At 36.1% G+C, this 21,623-nt stretch overlaps 1 protein-coding gene across 1 annotated transcript in view; it reads right to left on the bottom strand.

Moving 5' to 3' along the window:
* Positions 1-2,176: 2,176 nt before the first annotated feature.
* LOC105205013 (homeobox protein aristaless) overlaps positions 2,177-21,623 on the bottom strand; it is a 149,682-nt gene continuing 130,235 nt past the window's right edge. The window contains exons 3-4 of the mRNA XM_011174304.3: positions 15,657-15,702; positions 2,177-4,265 (exon numbers count right to left, since the gene is read on the bottom strand). Of these exons, the coding sequence (XP_011172606.1) occupies positions 3,684-4,265; positions 15,657-15,702 (628 nt within the window). The 3' untranslated portion in view covers positions 2,177-3,683. The remainder of the gene's footprint in view (positions 4,266-15,656; positions 15,703-21,623) is intronic.

Here is a 21,623-nt window from a genome sequence, read left to right as displayed (position 1 = left end):
TCCGACCGCGAATTACTCGCCGTAAGTCAATCCCGGGGAACTCCTCGAGTGCGGCCTTTCGAGAGAGAAGGAGCATTTAATGTATGTGCGAGTTAATGGGGTATTTTTCGGGAAGCTGACGAGCCCGTAAATTAATATCGCTATCCGACGTGCATCTCCTTGTGGCGTGATGGCGATATTGAGAATTAAGTCCGTGTATTTTTCAGATATTTGTAACATATACGTTCAGAGGAAAGTTTCTTTGAGTAAAAAAAAAATTTGTTTGAATCGAAGAAATTTGTGCATTGCATTATAATTAAAGAAAAGTTTCTTTAACTTGAAGACATTTTTTTAATTATTCCTTTTATTGGAATTGAAGAATTAGTTTCGTTGTGAAACGCAAATTTTTTTTAATGAAAAAATATATTTTTAAAATAGAACAACTGAATTATTTCATACATTTCTGTCGGTATTTTATTTGAATTAAAAAGTTGCTTACATTAAACAAATAATTTTAATAAATAATAAATTTGTTTAAAAAACGGCTAATAATGTCATTTCTTGAAATTAAATAAATTTTTATTTTCTTCAAAAGTATTTTTACTTTAATTTAAAAATTTTTACTTTAATTTTTACTTTAAGTTAAAAAAACTAAGTTAAAGAAACGATTTTATTAATTTAAACATAATTTTTTTCTGAATATATATATATATATATATATATAATAATTTCTGCATTTGGTTACAATAACAAAACAGTTTTAAAACAATAAATATCCTAATTAATATCCTATTTAATATTTTCTTTTATTAGTGATACAAAGCAACAGTAAAAAGTCGTCATTAAATCAAATATAAAAATTTTATTAAATTATCAATCTTTAGTGATGAAGGACTCATTCAATAAAAAACGCGTTCTTTTTTTTGTTGTAGTCATTTATTCATTGTAAAGAAAGGATAAAGAGGTAATATTAAGATTAAGTACAATGCACGTGGTTGGTTCAGTTTGAGAAATAGAGAAAGCAGATTTTCGATCTCGATTTCGATTCTAATCGCAATAATTCTATTAAAAGACGGAAAGATGTGATTTAATTTATTTTCTCCCATCTTTTTTTGCATTCAACGCGTTACCAGGATCGACAATTGTTATGTTTGTTGTTCGAGATCGTTTTAAAGATCTCACATAAATTTTCAATGGGAAAATTTGAAGAGAGAGCGCCAGCGAAAAATAGCCGGACTGCTGTTACGGTTACGTATGCGTGTCGTCGTACATATACAAATGGAACAGGTGACTGTAAGGTCTTGTTAAAAATGACACGCAGATCGTTACAATTATTTACAGGCGACTTACGCAATATACTAAGAATGCTTATACAGTCATAATATCTATAGCAATAGTGTAGAATATCTCGATTGTAAATAAAGTATATAGATTTATATAATATATATATTTATATATAAATAGTATCTCTCTTCTTTTTTTTCTTCATTGTCTAAACGTATATATAACGTGTAAAAGTAAATAAAACTACACGGACTTGGACTTCACGCGATCATCGATCGACGCTATGTAAGATCTCATTGCGATCGCGACGGGAAGGAACGGAGATATCGGGACAAATATTCTTTATATTTCACGAAGTTTTGCCCTTTTCTATTCATATTTTAGTTAATAGTTTCTAAAGTTCCGACTTTCCGTCGCAATGCCGAATAACCTTCAAATGGACGGACACTTTTCGATGATCTTTAGATAAGGATCACTTTGGAATCGCGAATATTCACTACTATCGTCTTCCTCTAAAAAAAAAAAGAACGGTTTACTTAGTTTTTATTAATCCTAGCAGATTCAAAAAGCTACCAAATATTTAATTAGATATCGAAAAGTGCTCTATATTACACATATTATACAAAATTTATTCTTTTAAATATAAATATAAATATAAATTTTTTAAAATTATAAACATGACAAAGAGTATTTAAATTTATAGATCAATTTTTTTCAAATATAACATTCTTCTAAAAATAAATTTCAAAGCTTTAACTAAAATTTCAAAAATTTTGACTTTTGTTTTTCAGCTTTTATTCTAAATTTAATATTAAACCAAAAAGTTTTATATGAAATTTAATATTACACTAAAAAGACTCATCTAAAATTCACAGTTGAATTTTTTAACATTAATCAGATAACCACACATAAATTTTATTCACATATTCGTTTATTATTTTATGATATTACATTTATTTATATCATTTGATGAAATAAAATATGATTTTAACGGAGCTCGCCGCCTTTCTATTCGGGATTTGATCCTGCTAGAATTAATATCTGTTTCACGCATATTTAAAACGATCAGCATTGCGTCAGACTAGTATCTCACACGTCCTACAATAAATTGACCGAACAACTTTATATAAAAAGAAAAATTTCTTACCGCAACCAAAATGCTAATCCGTCGTGATAAATTCAACGTGTATGATACTGGTCTTAATAGAAGCTGACGTGATTACCGGCTATGCGAACTAATTAAGAAACCTACCTCTCAATGCATATGAAACAGATTCAAACGATGTACCACGCGATGCACTTGCGCGAGCAAGTCCCTCGATTTGCACAGTTCTATTAATTTGCTCGCATACGGAATACTGTAAACTATATATACACAGTGCGATGTACATGAGTAACGGTAATTTCACTCTTCCTTGCTTTCGTTCACGTTGCTCCGGGTTCCTTTTTGTTTCATGTTGTGGAACGATGTCATGGATTATAACTAATCACATATGTGTATAAACAAAAAAAAATTGAAAAATATGCATCGTAATAAATTTTATTCATTATTAATTACATTTGCAAAGTAAACTATCAATTTTTCAAAAAAGTCAGTAGAGTTCTTCCATTTTTTTTATTTTTTTTTTATTTTTTTTTTAATATAAATTTCCATTGGTTCTGATCGAATCGAATTATTTCATTAGTTGATACGATCAGCATGAAATCGGAAAGATTGCAACAGGTTACAAATCGACACACGTGGAATGTTAGAAAAATAATAATCAATGATTCGAATCAATGTAAAATATAGTAATTTTAGTTTTTATCGCATGCGGATAGAGAAAAATGATGCATAAATTGCGATGTTGGAGAATCATATTTAACCGTCTACACTAACAATTTTCTCAAAATATACTTTTTGCCGCGTAAAGCGTACTGGAAATAAACACATAAAAATCGTATCGTTGATTCGATAATTCATGTTTTGACGGGAAACGGAACTTATCACATACCTTTCACATTCCATTTTTCGATACTAAAGAATCTGTTCCGTCTAACAAACGTACCAGCACTCACTACATACAGTTCGTTTGCCGCGAAAGTCGATCACGCATTTTCCTAAGTTCGTCGCGATTGTCGATAGCGGACCGATCAACTGCACTCGAATCACAGTCTGACCAATGTGGCGTTTTGCACAACCTAAAATTGCCATATACAGTCGAATTTCGCGTTCGATCAAGTATTTTGATATTTTGTTGAGATCCCGCGTCACATTGGGCAAACGTCGATTTTAAGTGTGCCCCTAAGAACTTGACGAGTTCACCCCACTTGACTCAACCTGCCGATGTTCTCCACGCGGATCCCTTGATCCATGACCGTCCGAATCGATTCAGGACAGAATTCGCGCTCGTTGTCTGTCGCATCCGATCGGCAGCGTTTCAACTTATGAGATCGCCGCTCTTACGCAACATCTCCAGATGCATCTCGTACTCGCGGGCCTTGAGTCTCAGCGAGGCGATGCTGTTGGTCCTCCTGTCGATGTCCGGCAGTCCCACGCTACCCGTAGGTGAGCTCTGCGGCGAGGTGGCTGTCGGCGGGGGCGGGGGCGGGGGTGCCACCGGGGGATGCGACAGAGCGATCGCGGATGCAGGTGGCGGGGGCGGGGGTGGCGAGCCGCGCACCAGCTTCGGTCGCTGCGCCGCCGATATGTTCGCTAGCAAATTCTGGAAGGAGGCGGCGGACGTGTAGGGCAGGGGCATGCCGGGCGGCAGCAGCGGTGGCGGCGCTCGATGAAAGGGATGAGCGGCGTAACTACCGGGGAGAACCGGGCCGTGACCCAGCGGCGGATAGCGAAAGACGTCGAAGGGCTTCCTGTGCGGGAAGTTGGCCAGGTGGGTGAAGGGGTTCGGCAAGGTCGGCGCCACGACCGCCGACGGTGGTGGGTACGGAGTGTACGGATGCGCCTGGGGCCCGACCTTCTCCTGCTTACGCCACTTGGCCCGCCGGTTCTGGAACCAGACCTGGAACACATGATGAACGAGCGGTCTGATTAGGCGCTGTGTCGTTCGTGGAAGGCTCTTGGGCCGCGGCGATAACAGCGCAGCCCGGAAGAATTCCTTTTGCGACCTTCGGAATCCTTCGCATTACGCAATTAGTGATCAGCTGCATATCTGCGCATTCGATCGTAACAAAACGAACATTTCGCTTTTTTTTTATCGATCTGTTTCGTAATAGAAGAAATTTAAATATAATTTTTAATCGATAAATTGGAATCGTTTCCGCTGTTTCTACTAATCATTTAATATTTATCTTACATCTAGTACTTGATAACATTTTATATAATAATTCTTTATTATGAATTTTAAACGTAATGCCGATTGCTTTCGTAATTATCGCAAAAAGAATAAAAAAATATTAGAAGCAAAGATTTAGATTCCGTTTAAGAGTTTCAAGAAAGTCGTTCGTTCGATTCCGGGTCAGAAAAGTAATCGATAGGTACTTTCTTCCTTGGAAGTTGTTGATTCGCGAGAGTTCGAATTCCGGTTACAGTGACGCATTCTCCCCTTTTTCAGGAAGGTAGAGAGCAGCGTATCATTACCGTTGATGCTCCAAGGAAACCGAGCACTGCTGCGAGGCAGAGATCTCTGCTCGTCCGCGCGTTTCCCTCTCTACCTTCCTCTCTTTTTCTCCTCTTCTCTCATCTGTCTCACTACCTGAATTTTACGTTTCTCCTCGAAAATTAACAAAATATCGGCTGTCGTAAAACCGTTAGGTTAGCGATCCCTTGGCCCACTTTTCGTTTCTGGCAATTCGAGATACTCGGAATCGGTATCGCTGCGTGTCAAAAACTCTCGATGTACGCATTTTTATAAATAACGCATTGAAAGAATGTGATACGAACATATAAAAATAACGCTAATACTCTGCTCAAAATTTGAAACTTCCTATCTTTATGATTATCGTACAGTTGATGCAGTAATTGCTTAATTGCAGCGTTTAATAATTGCAAATGTATACACTGTTAGAAATGATATAAATAAGCGGAAATGAATAAGACTGTACCTTATATCAATTATCATGCCCGATTATTTTAGCGAGACGCGAAACTTTAAATTTTTTCTTTTTACAAAATGACAAAAATATAAGAAAAAAAATTGATAACCAAGTTTTTGTGAAATAATTTCAATTAAATATTTTAATTAAGTATTTCAATTAATGTAACCAAATATTTAGTAATTATTTAATAATTATATCAATAATAACCAAACGTAATAGTAACCAATCGATTATTGAACGGTTACTCAGTATTATTAAATATTTGTTTATATTAATCGAACGTTTAATTAAAATTATTTCATTAAAAAGTTCAGTAGTTGTTATTTCGGTTTTAATTTTATAATTATTATCAAATTGTTTTCTCAGCGTACGTAAAATGTTTTCACGATTTTACTGGTCTCAGTTATGAAAAATGTAACAACGTTATTGCTCTGTTTTATGCCTTAAATGCTCTTTGAACAAATCAGAATTTGACACGGACGTAAAATCCAACGAAGATTGAATTCTAATACTCGTAAATAGAAATTGGACAACAAATCGCGAATCGCCGTTCGTGATGTGCGTCCACCGGGTTCCAGCGCATTGCATTCCATTCCAACGCGAGGCTTCCTCGAAGAGACCCGGAGCTCTAATCAGTTCAGCGGAAGTCCTCTCCTCCTCGCTCCTTCTTCAATCCGTGTTCCTCTTCTCTTTTCCCTTTTTCCGTCGCTTTTTCATGCCTCCGCCGTTCTATCGCTGGTTGTTGGGTCGATTTTATGCCGTGCGCGTCCGAACGCAAATAACGTATCGCCGATTTCGTTTTAATATCAGGTCGCGCAAGGGAAAGAAAAAGAAAGCGCACGGGAGGAGACGCGTCTCGTGACTGATCGCAATGACGAACGGCTAAGGACAACAACAATTCAACTTATCCAATCTCTCCGCGCGCAAGCACCTGCTGCGATTCCGGATTTTTGTATCATCGCGTTTCCGCGGTAAAGAACGGCTGCGAATTCCAAGCGCGGCTCGTTACGTCGATTGTTCGAGTAGAACTTTTCGAGAAGCGGCCATCTATCCTGAAAGCTATCCCTTGAGGTCTTTTATCGTTTCCGGTGAGGGAGATGTTTCGTGTTACCGCTTCAGAAGCGCGCGACTCTCGAGATACTTGTAGCGAGAATTCTCGTCAGGTAATCGTGCGAACGATTCTCCATCTTCTGCAAAGTTTTCTCACTCCCTGACTGCCATTTCAACGACTTCTGGATTGAATTTCAATTCGTCGTCTTTATGAATTTATTTTTCTAAAACTGTTCAATTTATACACTTGACTAGGTATTTCTTGTAACATTAATCGTTTTTACAGACATACACGTATGTACGAATCAAATTGTAAAATAATTAATATTGTTAGACCATTTTTTGTCAAACTGATGAATCTATACACGGTTGAATAATTTGTGTTAAATTTAACACGTATCGTTTTAAACAATTCACTTAAACTCTTGTGTTAATTTAACACAAAATGAATACATTAAAAAGTAATATTATGTAAAAAAATTCACACGAAAAATGTAAAATGCTTTGGCATAATTTGGAAACAGACTGTGAAAACGTATTTCTTCAGTAAAATTTTCGTTTATAATATGTTGACACGTACCTATATTTTATTCATTTATCTTACACAATAGAACATTTTGCGTTTAGATTGAAAACGATTCTTGTTAAAATTTCTGTGTTGAATTTTTCATGAACATAATTCAAAACATAAGTACAAAAAGTTTTCTACTGCGTGTGAATTGTTTTTTTTGTTTCAATATATATTTTGTAATTTTACTGTTCATCGTTACTTTCGATCTTCTAACAGTTTATTCTTTATACGCGCCGAAGAAATAGCACGTTACGTTGGAGGAATATGAACGGTGGTATTGGAAAATAATGTCTCTCCTCTTCATTTTCTTCATCGGGCTATAAGGTCGCGTAATAGGCGAGACCTTACACGGCGCTCGCTCGTTTTTCCCACTTACGAGGAGAGATTTGCCTCGTTTTCCGTCGGCGTGCACTCGCGTCGAATAGAACGACCGCGCGTTCCACATATTGCCGCGGCTCCGGCTCTCGGCAGCATCACGGATTTGGGAATCAAAAGTACCGCCGGGCGATGTAGACACTCCCAATACGGTTCGTCACGGTGCGGCCTCGTCATCGCGCGGACGAGGATAGACGTATGCCCGGATGACTTAGCGATTTGACGATCAGCCTCGATCATTGGTTCACAACCGGCGCGGCGGTGCGGCGGCGACTGCGAGCGCGTTCCGTGAGATCCTACCCTGGTAGCTCGCTATCGAGAAAATGATTTCGATCTGATCGTTTGCTCGATCTGAGATTTCGATTTGATATTCGAGTCCGTGATCACTCGCGCGATCGCTTTTCGCTGTAAAGAGAAATTACAGGTGCTATGCACTGAGAAAAAAAAAGTTGTTAACTCGACTAACAACTTGATTAGATTTTCTTCAGTTCAAGTAGTATTAATGTATTTAAGTTAAATATATAAATGCGTAAACTGAAGTATTTCATGTATTGAAGTATTTGAAATATTTCATGTATTTAAGTTAAATGCACAATGAGCTGAAGAAATTTAATTAGTTCAAGTTAACAACTTTTTTTTCTCAGTGTGAAATAACAGGATTATTTGAGGTGTCGTCAGCGTTTTTAAATAGCTAGAAACAGATTTCAGGCCTTGTTTTCACGTTACGCGCGCGTATGTATAATTAATAGATTTTAATGATTCGAATTAAACGTGTGCTCCCAACAATATCATTTAAATCAATCATCCTGCCTCTGGGAGCGAATCTACGAGCGGCTAAAGCGTGAGATTTACGATTGCGCAATAATCGATTACAATCCTCATATTTATATTTCCATTTTTGTTGTTCGAGGAGGAGGCTCCAAGCCGAATGGTGCGCGCGCGTTTCGCGTGTACCGTCCGCCTATACCTCGGAATCTCGCCTAGACGTACGGGAGATTAGAGCCTCCTGGCATCGTTAGGGTAGAGTGAGGAAGGAGGGGTCGCGGGTGCCAGGACCCCCCACAGCGAACAGGATTGCCCCCAGCAGGGCGCTAAACATCTCCGACTCTCCGCTTTTAAAACAAAACGTAACCACATCGCCGCCGGAACCTACTCGTTTCGTGCTTAATCGTGCCGCATTAATTACACGAACGCCGAGTACGTTCGTTTCTTCTGCTTCTCCGCTTCAATCTTTTCCTCTCTTTCTCTCTCGCGCCGACAAAGATTTCCCCGCGCGTTCGACACACGTATAGATACTTTCTCGGGTGTATCTTTGAACCCCTTCAGATCGGCACTTACAATCACGTTTGTATTGAAGAACGTAGTTGAAAACAACCTTGGAACATGATACGATTTAATTAATAGAACTTGTGAATTAATTTTATACTTGTGTGTTACGTCACATTCATAATGGTAATTTAATTGAATTCAAATGCTGTTTTTTTTTTTTTTTTTTTTTCCAAGACATCCTGAATGTTATTTCTTCGTTCAAGAATTGAGAAAGAGATTTTAAATGCTGTAACATTTTTTGTAAGATGGCTTGAGGAAGATCAGCTACTTTTGTGAAAAGTCTGGTTTAAGAATTATATAATATTTTTATAGTTTTAATTATACTCAAGGCAAATGAGAGTCATAAACGCAGATATTTTTTGCATATAAAAGATTCAATAATTTTTTATGAAATAATTATACATCCAACCTAACATTTAAATTATTACTTTAACAATAAATTCACAAAAACAATTAAACTTAGTAATATGTTATACATTTATATAGATATAATCAGATTGAAACAAATCGCATCATTCGTCAAAATTCAAGTTACAATATTTTTTTAGAAAATATCTTAATCAAATGGATTAATTACCTTATTTTGTTTGACGTTAATACTATACATCCACGAAATGAATCACAATAATAGCTATTAATTAAAATAATTTAATACAATGAATGGAATATTCTATGTGTTTCGTATTTTTACGTTACATATTTCAAGACTGCGACATATATATACACACATATAAAGTTAATTCATATATACAAACATCAGTCTCCACGTTCATTCGTTTGTATACGCGATGCTACACAACGCAATGTTGCACGCGTATGCACACGATTACTGTATTATTTGCGCTCGAAAATTTGAGCCGGTAAGCAGCAGCGAAAGCTGCACCATGTGTCATTACGTTATTATCTCTCGAAATACGATCGCGACGAGTACCGGGAGAAAACACGATTATTTCTTACACGATTATCAGTAACAAACAATATTCACGCGATTAACGAATTTCTGTAATTCATCATGAGCAACGATTTGTAAACATTTCGGAGGTGATAGAGTTTAATCGCAGCAAATACTTCGCATGATTTATTTATTTGAAATACGAAACTAAACTATGATATCTATACGTTCGTGTTTTGAACTCTTTTCGTCGATTTCAGCGTCCATAATTTTCGAGAGAGAACATGGAATAAGTATAAAAATAATCAGGTTACAAATTATCCAATTGATATCCATGATGCAAATCGATTCTTTATTTAATAATTAAATTGGATTGGAATTGGAAATATGTACTGAAAAAAAATTGTTGATAAACTAAAATATTTGGCCCAACACGATCAGTTAATACATTTTACAAATTTATTGTTTTAAAATGAATAGGAAGAAATTAGTGTTAGTACAATACTAAATTGTAATAAGAACATTTTAATAAAAAAATATTTGATAGAGAGAATAAGCTAAATAAAAAGTAATAAACAATAATTTTAAACTGAAAAATAATTGTGATGTTGGATTATTATTTGAGCCATGCAAATATGCAATCTTGATTTATCTTGTCAAATTGTAGACCAAATTCGTTTGATTTTAAATATTTTGATCCAATCTTACTGATTGATGCCCATTTTCACCAATGCAGATTAACTTTGATCTCAGTTTAACTTACTCTTTATCTTTTTCTAATTCTTAGAACTAAAGAGAGAGGAAGATAAAGAGTAAGTTGAACTGAGATCCAAGTTAATCTACGTCGGTGGAAATAGGTATAAATCCATCAAATCAATGCGATTAATATGATATACGAAAACGCATATACCGTTATCGAAACTTTCAACAATTTCATGAGAAAAAGAGAAAGAGCTGACAGAGAAAAGAATTCAAAAGTACAAAAATTACAAGCTTGCGAATATAAACACACACGTCGAGCGGGTTTATTCTTTTCGTTTGCCGTCCACTGAATTTGCCGCGAAATCGATTCGGAGAAATGTGACGTCTCGCGTGTACATCTCTAAAGACAGATGTCGAACGAAACGCGTGATATTTTTATCTGCAATTCCAGTTTTGCTTACGCAAGAATTTCCTCGCTCTCAGAAGTTCGCGACTCGTCGATTATCTCGTCACACTCGGGGAGATCGTAAAAATAATTAATAGCCAACGTTGCAACAACTGATAATCACTTTGCCTAATAGTAATCTGTTATTCATGCGATAGGTTTCATCGGCACGAGCCCGCGGGAAAAAAACAATTCATTATTCATTGAGCTGTGCACAAAACTCATACGCTCGATTCATAGTCGAATCAAAAGTCGAAGAATTTATAATATTTTGTACACAAAACGAGTGTGTAATTTTCAGACAAACGCGAAACAAAATATTTTTTTTCTTTATTCGGTATAGAAACGTTCGATTCGCAATTGAATACGTCAAGCAGGTTTTATTTTGAATTGGCAAGCTCATTTAAAAAGCCTTGGTGAAACGCGATGCGACGCACTTCTATTTCCGGTGAACCCGCAAACGCGATTAAGTTAGCGGTAATCCACGACTATCCGGTTAGATATTATTCTTTAATCTAATTTATTCATTTGTGTACTTAAAATATGTCGACTTTCACGCGTAGTATTTTAATAGTTTCAAGATTATTTCTACTTTCTGTTCGCGTCGTTAAATATTATAATTAATAAATTCATCGAAATTTCTCTCTTTTTATTGGTTCTGATTCTAGATTTTTATCATAGTTTTAATATTTTTCGCAGTTTCTATTTCTTATCTACATTTATTTAATGTTATAATATATTTTACGATACTTAATTCGCCTTATAAATACGAATCGACGTTTTTAAAATTGCTGCAATAAGCTCGTGTTTTATTTTCAAACGATACTGCGTGTTTCATGAATTATTAATGGTCGCCGATGATAGGTCATGTATCCTAATTTTTGTGCGCTGATGTGTACGGGCGAAATTTCGGGCGTCGAAAAAAATCGCACCTCATTTTCCATGACGACATATTTGTCATGCATATTAATGACGGCTGATGGACAAGCGGCGACTGAATCACCCGACAACCTAATTTTCGCGCGTTAGGTTGAGCAGAGAGAAATTTGTGGTGTTCACTTAAATCGTTCATTATAAGATTTACAAATGGGTTCGTAATATCTGTCAATAGCGAATTTACCGGTATTATTACTCTAACGAAATTATGAAGGCGTTTAATTATGCATTTAGTTATGTCATACCACCAATTGGAAAATAAAAAAAGAAATAAAATCTTGTCCATTTAGAACTTAGAAGGGAGTTAATTTGAAAACGTCGAATTTGATATGTAAATAAGAAATATTTATTTTTATCTAATAAGAAATATTAATCTTTAAGTAGGTAGGGTGCTGACAATAAGAAATGTTTTTCGTGTCATATTTTTCATTAGGATATTATGTTATATTTAAATTTACATTAATTAAGGATGTATCTCAAAACATTATCAAAAATATAAAAATTTCATATATTCTAAATTTTGTTAATAAGTATTACGTTTGAATATTTGAGCACAATTCGCTTATTGGTATAAAAGTTATTTAATTTTTTGTAAAATCGCGTTTTGCAAATTTAATGAAAGTAGCATTACCAATTAAATCAAAATTTTTATATATACTAATAAAACTCTAATAAATATTTGTGCAAAATTTTATTTAGGTCTACTCACTCGTTTAAAAGTTATTTGTTTAGAACTGCAGCAAAATATAGTAATTTTTGCTGCAAAAACTATTATAAATCAAATTTTTCATTGTTTTCTTCTTTGCAGCTAATTTCAGGGCATTCGCGATCAAATATTTGTTGTTAAATAGGAAAAAAAAAAGAATAAACCTGGAGAAGCCTTCAGTTTTTAAATTTAACTAAAGTATCTTTTAGCTCGTGTGGTATAGCCAAAACATCCTTAAAAGAGGTAGAGGTATATAAAAAAAAAAATAAACTTTGAGAATTGTGGACCATATTTTCTATTTTTTTCTCCAGAACAAGATGTCTAATCTTGCATTTCTTCGTTGCCTGAGGTGCTGTGATCACCCCACCTACCTACTTAAAAGTTAATAATGAATACCAAAGGATTCAAAATTTAACATATCTTAGAAGTCTGTCGTATCTCCTGAGAGGCAGCTGCGCGTTAAAGGGGTTAAAGACACCGCGATTGAATAAGTGCGCCGAATTCCCCGAAACGTTTTCGTAAACCAACACGCATAATTCCGCTACCGTCGCGCGGGCAATTGACACCTATCGCGATTGAAAAGGGACGCGCAGCTTCGCGAGGCCGGTCATCTCGCCGCGCTCGAGCGAGAAGAACGAGATGCAAGGTCCCCCCGTACAGGTTCAGGGATTCCTGAAAATTATTAACGGCACCGCGTGGAGTTATGGCAGGCGTGTCATTCCTCGGATGGTGCAGTGGTTCTCATCGCGTGCGCATCGTCGCGGGTAATTCCCGGCCGTCAGTAAATCGGCGATTTGCGGTGGACGGTGACGGATTTGCAAGTATAATGAAAAGTGCCGGGTTAACGTTAAAGCGTTGCCCTCGCGATGCGGGAGAAAATAACGAGAAGATCGCATAGGGGCGCGCGATAGTATGCGTGCCTGGAGCCAGCGAGGGATGGAGAGTGAAAGGACGAAGCGAGAGGAAAATACGCGTGGGCTAAAAGGGGGTAAGAGAGGGGGGAAAAAGAAAAAAAAAGAGTAAGTACCGGGAATAAATTAAACTAATTGAGCAAATTAGCCAGCTGTTCACGCAACGATGGCATACGGACACGCTCTCCTCGGTAAGAAGTTATCGTCGTCACGCAGAAAACGTGTATCCGTGCGCCCTTTTGAATAAACGAGTAGCGCGAATTATATTCGTGAAAATCAGAACAATTGGACGCATAAATCGAAATTGGCGTTAACAGCAGTGAACATTTCATAATATCGAACATATTACATTTAAATACTTTATATTAAATTAGTACAGCTTATTAAATCTATTACAATCAGGGAAATAACAAGTTACAGTAAGGAACGTTGTTACTTGTTACCTTTTTATAATTTGGTAATAATGTTACAATTTTTCATAATGGTAATGGTAAGGTCAGAGCTGGAATAGTCACTTTTAACAATCAATTCGTTATCAGCATGCATCACTCATTGAAAAACACTAACTTGTAACTTTATTCGTTACGTAACAAGTCAAAGTAACGCGTTACTTTTGTGTCACTTTTGTTCGTTACGTAACAAGTTAACTAACGAGTTATTTTATTTTTTTTCAATGATAACAAGTGGCTTATTAGAAGTGATTGTTTTCCAACCCTTATTATTACTATTGTGAAAAATTTTTATGTCATTACCGTGTCGTTATTATAAAAAAATAAAATACTTGATATAGCAAGTTACTTATACGATCAGTTTATTAAGAGCGAAATTTTTATATTAATTCTTCCAGTTATTTTGCAATATTTTATCATAAACCTATAAAACATAATGCAACTGTATTTACATCTTAATTGCATTTTATGCAATAGTTATATTGCAATTTTTCAACTTTTTTTTTAAAACTTCGAGTTTTCATAAGATTATACAATCATACGTATGTGAAAAGAAATGAAATATTATAATATCTTGATCGTCGAACGGTGGATATTAATCAAGTATAATAAAAACGGAGGAATGGAGCAATAATTCAATGTTTGAATTTAAATATTCAAATGTATCGTGTGATTGCCAAGGAAACATAAGACTGAACATTATCGAAGTTTGATGGCGGATGATATGCGCGATCTTAGCGTTGATTAATCGCAAATGTTTTTAATGATCGATTTATTCATATGTAATAAATGTTGCACATTACGAGAAGATAATTTCTTGTGTTCAGTACGAGATCCATATTCTATTGCCAATCGTATTTTGTGCAAGAATTGTTGCGAGATCTTTTTTCTATAAATAGCTAATTGAATAACTGATGAATACTAATGCCGATTATTATTAATGAATAATTATGTTACTTAATATTTATTGACGTCAATGCTCAGAATTAGATTATCGATAAATGCTGTGTTATTAGACTGTACTTTATCATAAATATTATACATGAGTTTTTTTTCCACGTGACGCGAGTGCTTCATAAATATCCCGATAGTAAATTTTTCTCAATGTCAGAAATATATTCTAGTAACAATGAGTAGCAATCGTTAAAATGTTCCAATAAGCAATCGCGTGTCCAATTTTTCAGTAATAACGGGCGCTTTGAAAAGGGTTGAATAAATAATTAAAGACTCATGACTTGTGTGTTGCTCGAAGGGTATCGCATTTCGCCATACAGGTACAGGCAAATTACAGGTGGGGATACGTGACCGCGTGGAGAACTTAAGTAATTCTTAAGTAATTCTTCGCGCGCGCTCGCGGGCTTCAAAACTATTATCCAAACGAAATGTCAGAGGATACGGGATAATTGTCGTTACGCAAGAGACGCGCGATATTTTCGCCTTCGCACCAAAGAAGACGCCTACCACATTATTACCGCCAATTATTGCCTCATTTTTCCAACAGACAAACTTTGACACGCGCAGCTGCTTATTATTAAAATGATTTTGAAGTTACACCATAATGTGTCAATATACATATAATCAGAGATAACTAATCAATTTTAGTTTGACACGTCATTATTTTTATTTAGATAGCATTGGAGATTTATTTATTTGTTCATTTAAAAAGTACGGTTTAGTAGATCTCGAAATTTTTCAAGTTAAAACGAACTTGTAATTTATTTTCGCTTTTATTTTCAATTATTTTTTTAATTATCCATAAGACTGTGTATGAAACAAATCCTTACATCCTGTGTTCGAAAAATTAATTGAAAAAAGAAAGATTGTAATAAAAAAAAAGTATCGAGCAATATCTTGCACATATTGGAAGCTTTAAACAAATTTACTGTGCGTTTAATAGCTGCGTCGTAAATGAGTCTATAATTTATCTATGTCGCGTTATTCACTGTTTCGTTTTACGCAAAGCAACGTTAAGAGAGAGATTCCACTGACCTGTATCCGTGCCTCCGTCAGACCGATCTTCATGGCGAGCTCCTCCCTAAAAACAAAAAGGAAGGTAATCATTAACACAAGAAAAAGGAACCAAGGCCGCACGTAGCCGCGGGCCTATTTGCGCGTGCGAGTTATCCGATTCTGCTATTGCGATAAACTCGAGTTAACGGAGTGTGAGCTTCGGCGTTCTTTCTCAAGTCATTTAGGATATTATTGTATTATCCAACGAATTCTGAACAATGCTAATGTAGCGGTAATGGTTGAACTAATATTTTTAATAATTTCTAATGATATCATTAATTTAATATGCGTATATATACAGTACACAGAAAAAATAATTTTACTTTTCTAAATATTTTATAAATATTACTAAATTTGATATTTGTTAAATAAATATTTAGAATACTTGTTAAATGTTTAGACAAGTAAAATTATTTTTGTTTATATTAATCAAATATTTAATTAGCATTATTTCACTCAACATTTAACAGCTATTACCAAACTTTTTCTTTAGTATATGTATTATCTCTTTTATAATTTTATAGTAATTACATAATTTTTTGTTGAAATCTTAAAGTGCTGTTTTATTATAGTCAATGACTGCAATTGCTCGACTTAAACTTATCGATATTTAATATGCAAAAATGTTCTTATTATACTATTTATTTTTAAATGAACATTGTTAGTTTTCTTAGAGACAATAGCTTTACATAAAATTATCTTTAATCGTTTTAATTGCTTTATTGTCGTTATTATTTCCAATTGATGGTCTATTAGTACTGAATTATTATTGCGTACGTTTTCAAGAAGCTAAATATAAACTCCACAGTACTCTTAACTCTTAACAAATGACACTTCCTTCTGTTTCTCTTTTTCTCACTCTCTCTCTCTCTCTCTCTCTCTCTCTCTTAGCTTACGTAATCAAATGCATATCTAAACGTTTGGGCAGTTAACGGAGTAAGTCTACGTAATCGCAACTTTAATTATTATCTCCCTTGAGTACGCGATTTATTACTTCGGAACGCGATGTAATTTAACAAAAGAAAAAAAAGAAAAAAAAAATCATTTAGTTGTCTTTTAATAGCGTCGGGGAATAGCGGTTACAATCTGACCTCGTATCGCATCCGTGAGAAAATCGCAGAAACCGTTCTACGAAATAGCCAGTCTGTCTCGTAAAAACGCGCGCGTTCATTACCTTAATTAGTTTTGCATCCGAAGCAGATTAGCCGACATAACGACGCACGATGGGGATTAATTGCATTATGTATCTCGCGGCATTATGTATGATTTTCCGTTGGATTGCCACTTGCACGAGCCGTCGTGACGAGAGCTATTAATATCTATTACGAGGCGATCAGAATCCGCGGCGACCGCGCCGCCGTCCGTCGTCGCGCCGCGGCTCCGACGACGAGAAGATAGAATCTCGTTTTATATAGGTGACTGCGCTTCCCAACGGCGTATTACGAATACGATTATCCGTGACTAATTGACCGGTCCAGCGCAGCGGTAATGACAAATAATTATTAGCTCGTGATATTTTACATAACGTCGATCATGTCGCACTCTATACGCTGATCGTTTCCTTTCCGCTCGATTGAATTTCGCATCCTTCGCTCGCGGGCGCATATAACACACGAAGCTGCCTGCATCTTACGTATCTTACGTGACACTTTTCTGTAAGAGCATACGCGGCGCGGCGCTTGCCTCGCGTAAAGGCGCCTCCCCACCATCAGAAATCCGAATCGCACGTAGCTGGAGGCTACTGATTAAGACAGACGTGGAATGTTCACATGTCCATGTGTGTCGGGGAAATTAGTAATATTATTAATAACGTTATTTATAGCGCAGAATCTATAATCTAAAATCATGATAATTCAGTTATTTATTGCGAGTGCATTATAGGTATGCGCTAGAAGTCACGAAGCGTGCACAGAAGTGGGCACGAGAACTTTTTTTCAAAGAACCCGTGTTTCACATGTGTAATCATAATTATAACATATTCTTTAAGAGTGTAAATTGTAAGAGAAGCATTACGACTTACTGTTCAAGGAAACAGGGGAAATTAATACTCATCGACTTTAATAATTAAATTCCTTTCGGTTGATTTACGTCGGTTAAGCGATTGCTCGCAGGATGTTTCCAGTAAAGATAATAAGCTGTATAAATCGCCGCTCGCATGATTTCACCGGAAATTATGCGAACACATTCCCAATCTTTTTTTTCAACTGAGAGAACGAGGCAAAGCGGAGGCGCGAAGGAATCATTACGCGGGCAGGCGTGAATCATGGCGGGCGTCGATAATTCATCCCGCACGTCGAGAATTCATTCATTCCGGAAATATCTGCGATTTTCGCCGTTGTTGCGATAAAGGAACCGGCCGGTCGGGCGGGTTGCAATCCGGCGGCGGACAGGAAAAGAAAGAAGAGAGTGAATCGGCCAGTGAGACACCCCGCCGGGCGTCTCTCATCTTGCAGGCAAATTGCCCAGATGTTCCACGAAATCGCGAGGAAATCTCGGTGATTATGCCGCGCACAGAAGCTCTCGCGTCCGATCGCCTTCGATCTCGTGTTTAGGTGCATTTCAGCCTTCAGACGGTAGCTTCCGAAATTACAGGGATTTCGGGGTGAGTCCGAAAATTGGCCGCGGTCCACGGATTCGTCCGGTTCACGTCGCGCCGATTTTATCATCGTCCACTCGTTGTATCCCGTCTGAGATTCTTCCGTTAGTCCGATCAATCCCTTGAGCGAGAAACATTTTTTTTCTTTTCAAATCGAAATATATTTTATTCCCATATATGTCTCGTCTTGAAAGCCTCGTCTTGAAAGCTGTATCATTTTACAACTTTAGCAACCACAAGAAAATTCCTGTGAGCACATATTCCTAGACGAATATGATTAAAAATTAAAATAATATTCCGAGAATATTATGTTACTCAATATTTTTTATATTATTTTAATATTATGGGAATATTGAGTTAATGTTACATGTCCGTTATATTCGTGATATATTATTTCAATATCCGTGAAATGTTATGAAAGTGTTCTAAGAATATTATTGTGATAAAAATTAATGTGAATTATTATGTATAAAGTATTCAAAAACTCTATAATTATTATATTTAAAAGTTATAATATTCCTGATAATACCTGATAGTACTCCTGATAATTTTTAAAATTATTGAAATAAATAATATTATTTACTTCTTCATATAATATTCATATAATATTATCAAGAGTGAATATGTAACTATTTTTTATTAATATTTTGGGAATATTATAAAAATGTTCTATGAATAGTATTGTGATAAAAATTAATGTGAATAATTATGCATAAAATATGCAGAAACTCTATAATTATTATATTTAAAAGTTATAATATTCCTGATAATTTAAAATATTGAAATAAATAGTATTATTTACTTCTTTATATAATATTCATATAATATTATCAGGAGTGCATATGTAACCATTTTTTTATTTATATTTTAGGAATATTATCAAAATGTTCTGTGAATATTATTGTGATAAAAATTAATGTGAATTATTATGCATAAAGTATTCAGAAACTCTATAATTATTATATTTAAAAGTTATAATATTTTTGATATTTTCTGATAATATTCTTGATAATTTTTAAAATTATTAAAATAAATAATATTATTTAGTTCTTCATATAATATTCATATATTATCAATATTATCAGGAGTAAGCATGTAACCATTTTTTATTAATATTTTAGAAATATATTTTAATATTAAATAATATTATAGCGCTTATAGGGATAATACGAGTATGTATCACATACATCGTGTATTTTATTCTTTAGAGAATTCTAATTCGTGGTTTAATTCATCAAATTGAGTTGGAGTTGATCGATAGTTTGATGAGAGCGATCGTAAACAAAATAATCGAACGATGTTTATCCATTGATTAATCGTCCAAAACATTTCTCATCGTATATATCGCGTATATCGGTCGGTAATTGCAAAGCGTATTCACGTCGTCAAATCATTTTGATGGCCCGCACACTGGACTTATTGGAGGAAACGTAACTAGAAGACGCGCGTTCGTATACTGCCGCGGTACTCTCTGATTACCCGTTGTCGTGCGCTAATGACTACTCTGGCGAACATAGTTGCAGACGGTAATTCGTACCTGCTACCAGGCGGCTCGGCTTCGTTTTCAATGAAACGCCGAGTATGAAAGCGCGCACCTATCAGCTGCTTCTCACGAAAAACAGGCTTGCGCCGTGAACGATAAAATTACGTGTAGTATGCGGTTTCTCTCTCTTTCTCCTTCTGTTGTTCTCTGTCTTTGCCCGTTACATCAACCATTTGTATGACTCACAAATACGAATGAATCAAGATCAGCAGTCTAACTGCTAGTCATACTAGATAACTCGACGATGCCAGAAATCTTCTATATTGCTACTTTAAGCGATATAAAATTTTATACTTAACTTTTTCTAGTCAAATATATAATATGTAGAATCGTAAAGAAAAAAAAGCTACTACAACGGAACAGTTGAAGATTTTATATTAAGCGCTTTCGTAAAAACTATCCATTGTGCCTGCGATGATGAGGAAAGTGTTTTACACTGTCGCTGTTCCGCCTAACGATTCAAATGTATTTATCTATCTCGTAATCTTTGCGTCACTTCTGGCCATTCGAGCGCGATATAATCTTTATAGATATGTGCATTACACGCACGGGTGCGCGAGCGCGGACGAAACGCACACCGTCGAAGTGGCGGACGAGGCTCAGGCACCTTGGGGCCTGCGAGTAATAATAATTTAGCCTTTCCCTTTTTCTCTCTCTCTCTATCTCGTGGCGCGCTCGCCGGCGTCCTTCTGGATTTAATAAGATCACGAAATTTCGCGGTTAGACGGGCGTCCCTAATTACACCCGCCGTTCACTGAGACTCTCAGTTACCCTCGATTCGCGTATCATTATTATTACGTGTCCCTCTCCTAACTCTCCCTCGTCCCCGCGATGTGTCCTTGCCATGGGAAATGGCGCGAGCTTCGGAAAAGTCGCCTCCGACGGGCACGTACGCAAAGATTAGTCGCGCATTCGCGACTTAATGGGAAATATGAGACCATGATGAAAACCTCGTGCCGCGAGATCAGCCAAGTTTCCGTTACGTGTCCTAGAATTCAATCTGAAATGCCTTTGCGATTAATCCGTGAATTCCGCTGACGTAAAGTACACTTGAAATTAGGCGACGATAACGAGAGATCTTGCGTTATACATTTTCAATTTTCAGTTTTGAAATTTTAACACATCGCTATTTTCGACGTTTCGACACTTTCCGACGAAGACTGATCGGTCTCGTGTTCGTCAGAATCAAAGAACTAACGCAGAAAATTTAAATTACGATCTGTTACTGTTACCGATTATCATTTCATCGATTACCGTTTATATACCATAAAACGAACCGTTAGATACGTAGGTCTTTAAAAAGACATTAGGAAGAAAAGAATTAATATTCCGCATGTTATTGTGCCAGGCGCACAGTCGCGGTGTGTAATACGTCACATATGCGACAGAAAACACGTTTCTTTCTCATTACGGTACACACCTGATTTATAATTAACGCGGCCGCTACGTTCACACGCGTTGCAAAATAGAACATGACTAATCGCCGATTAATTGCATCAACACGATAATCACATATCCTTTCGATATCCGCTTTGTATTATATATACGATTCCGCGGCGTATTACGCGAGTTTCTTGAGCCTCGAGAGGCGAGAGAGATCGCTTTTCACAGATTTGGCGAACAAATTGCCTCGCGCAACGAATAATCCGCAACAAAATGCATTCTCGGAATCGATTGCCGTCGCTGAAAGGAAGTCCTTCCTGTCCTGCCCTGCGCAACGTTGCGAAGTCATAGCAATCGGACTGCGAGAGGCGCGAATGGATTTGCCATTTCGCAACCGCACGGTAGTACAGCGCGAACCCACGGC

Source organism: Solenopsis invicta, chromosome 7 (genome assembly GCF_016802725.1).
Source record: "Solenopsis invicta isolate M01_SB chromosome 7, UNIL_Sinv_3.0, whole genome shotgun sequence".
In the NCBI taxonomy this organism is placed as follows: Eukaryota; Metazoa; Arthropoda; class Insecta; order Hymenoptera; family Formicidae; genus Solenopsis; species Solenopsis invicta.
The sequence above is the reverse complement of the archived record's forward strand: the minus strand, read 5'-3'. Positions and strand labels throughout refer to the sequence as shown.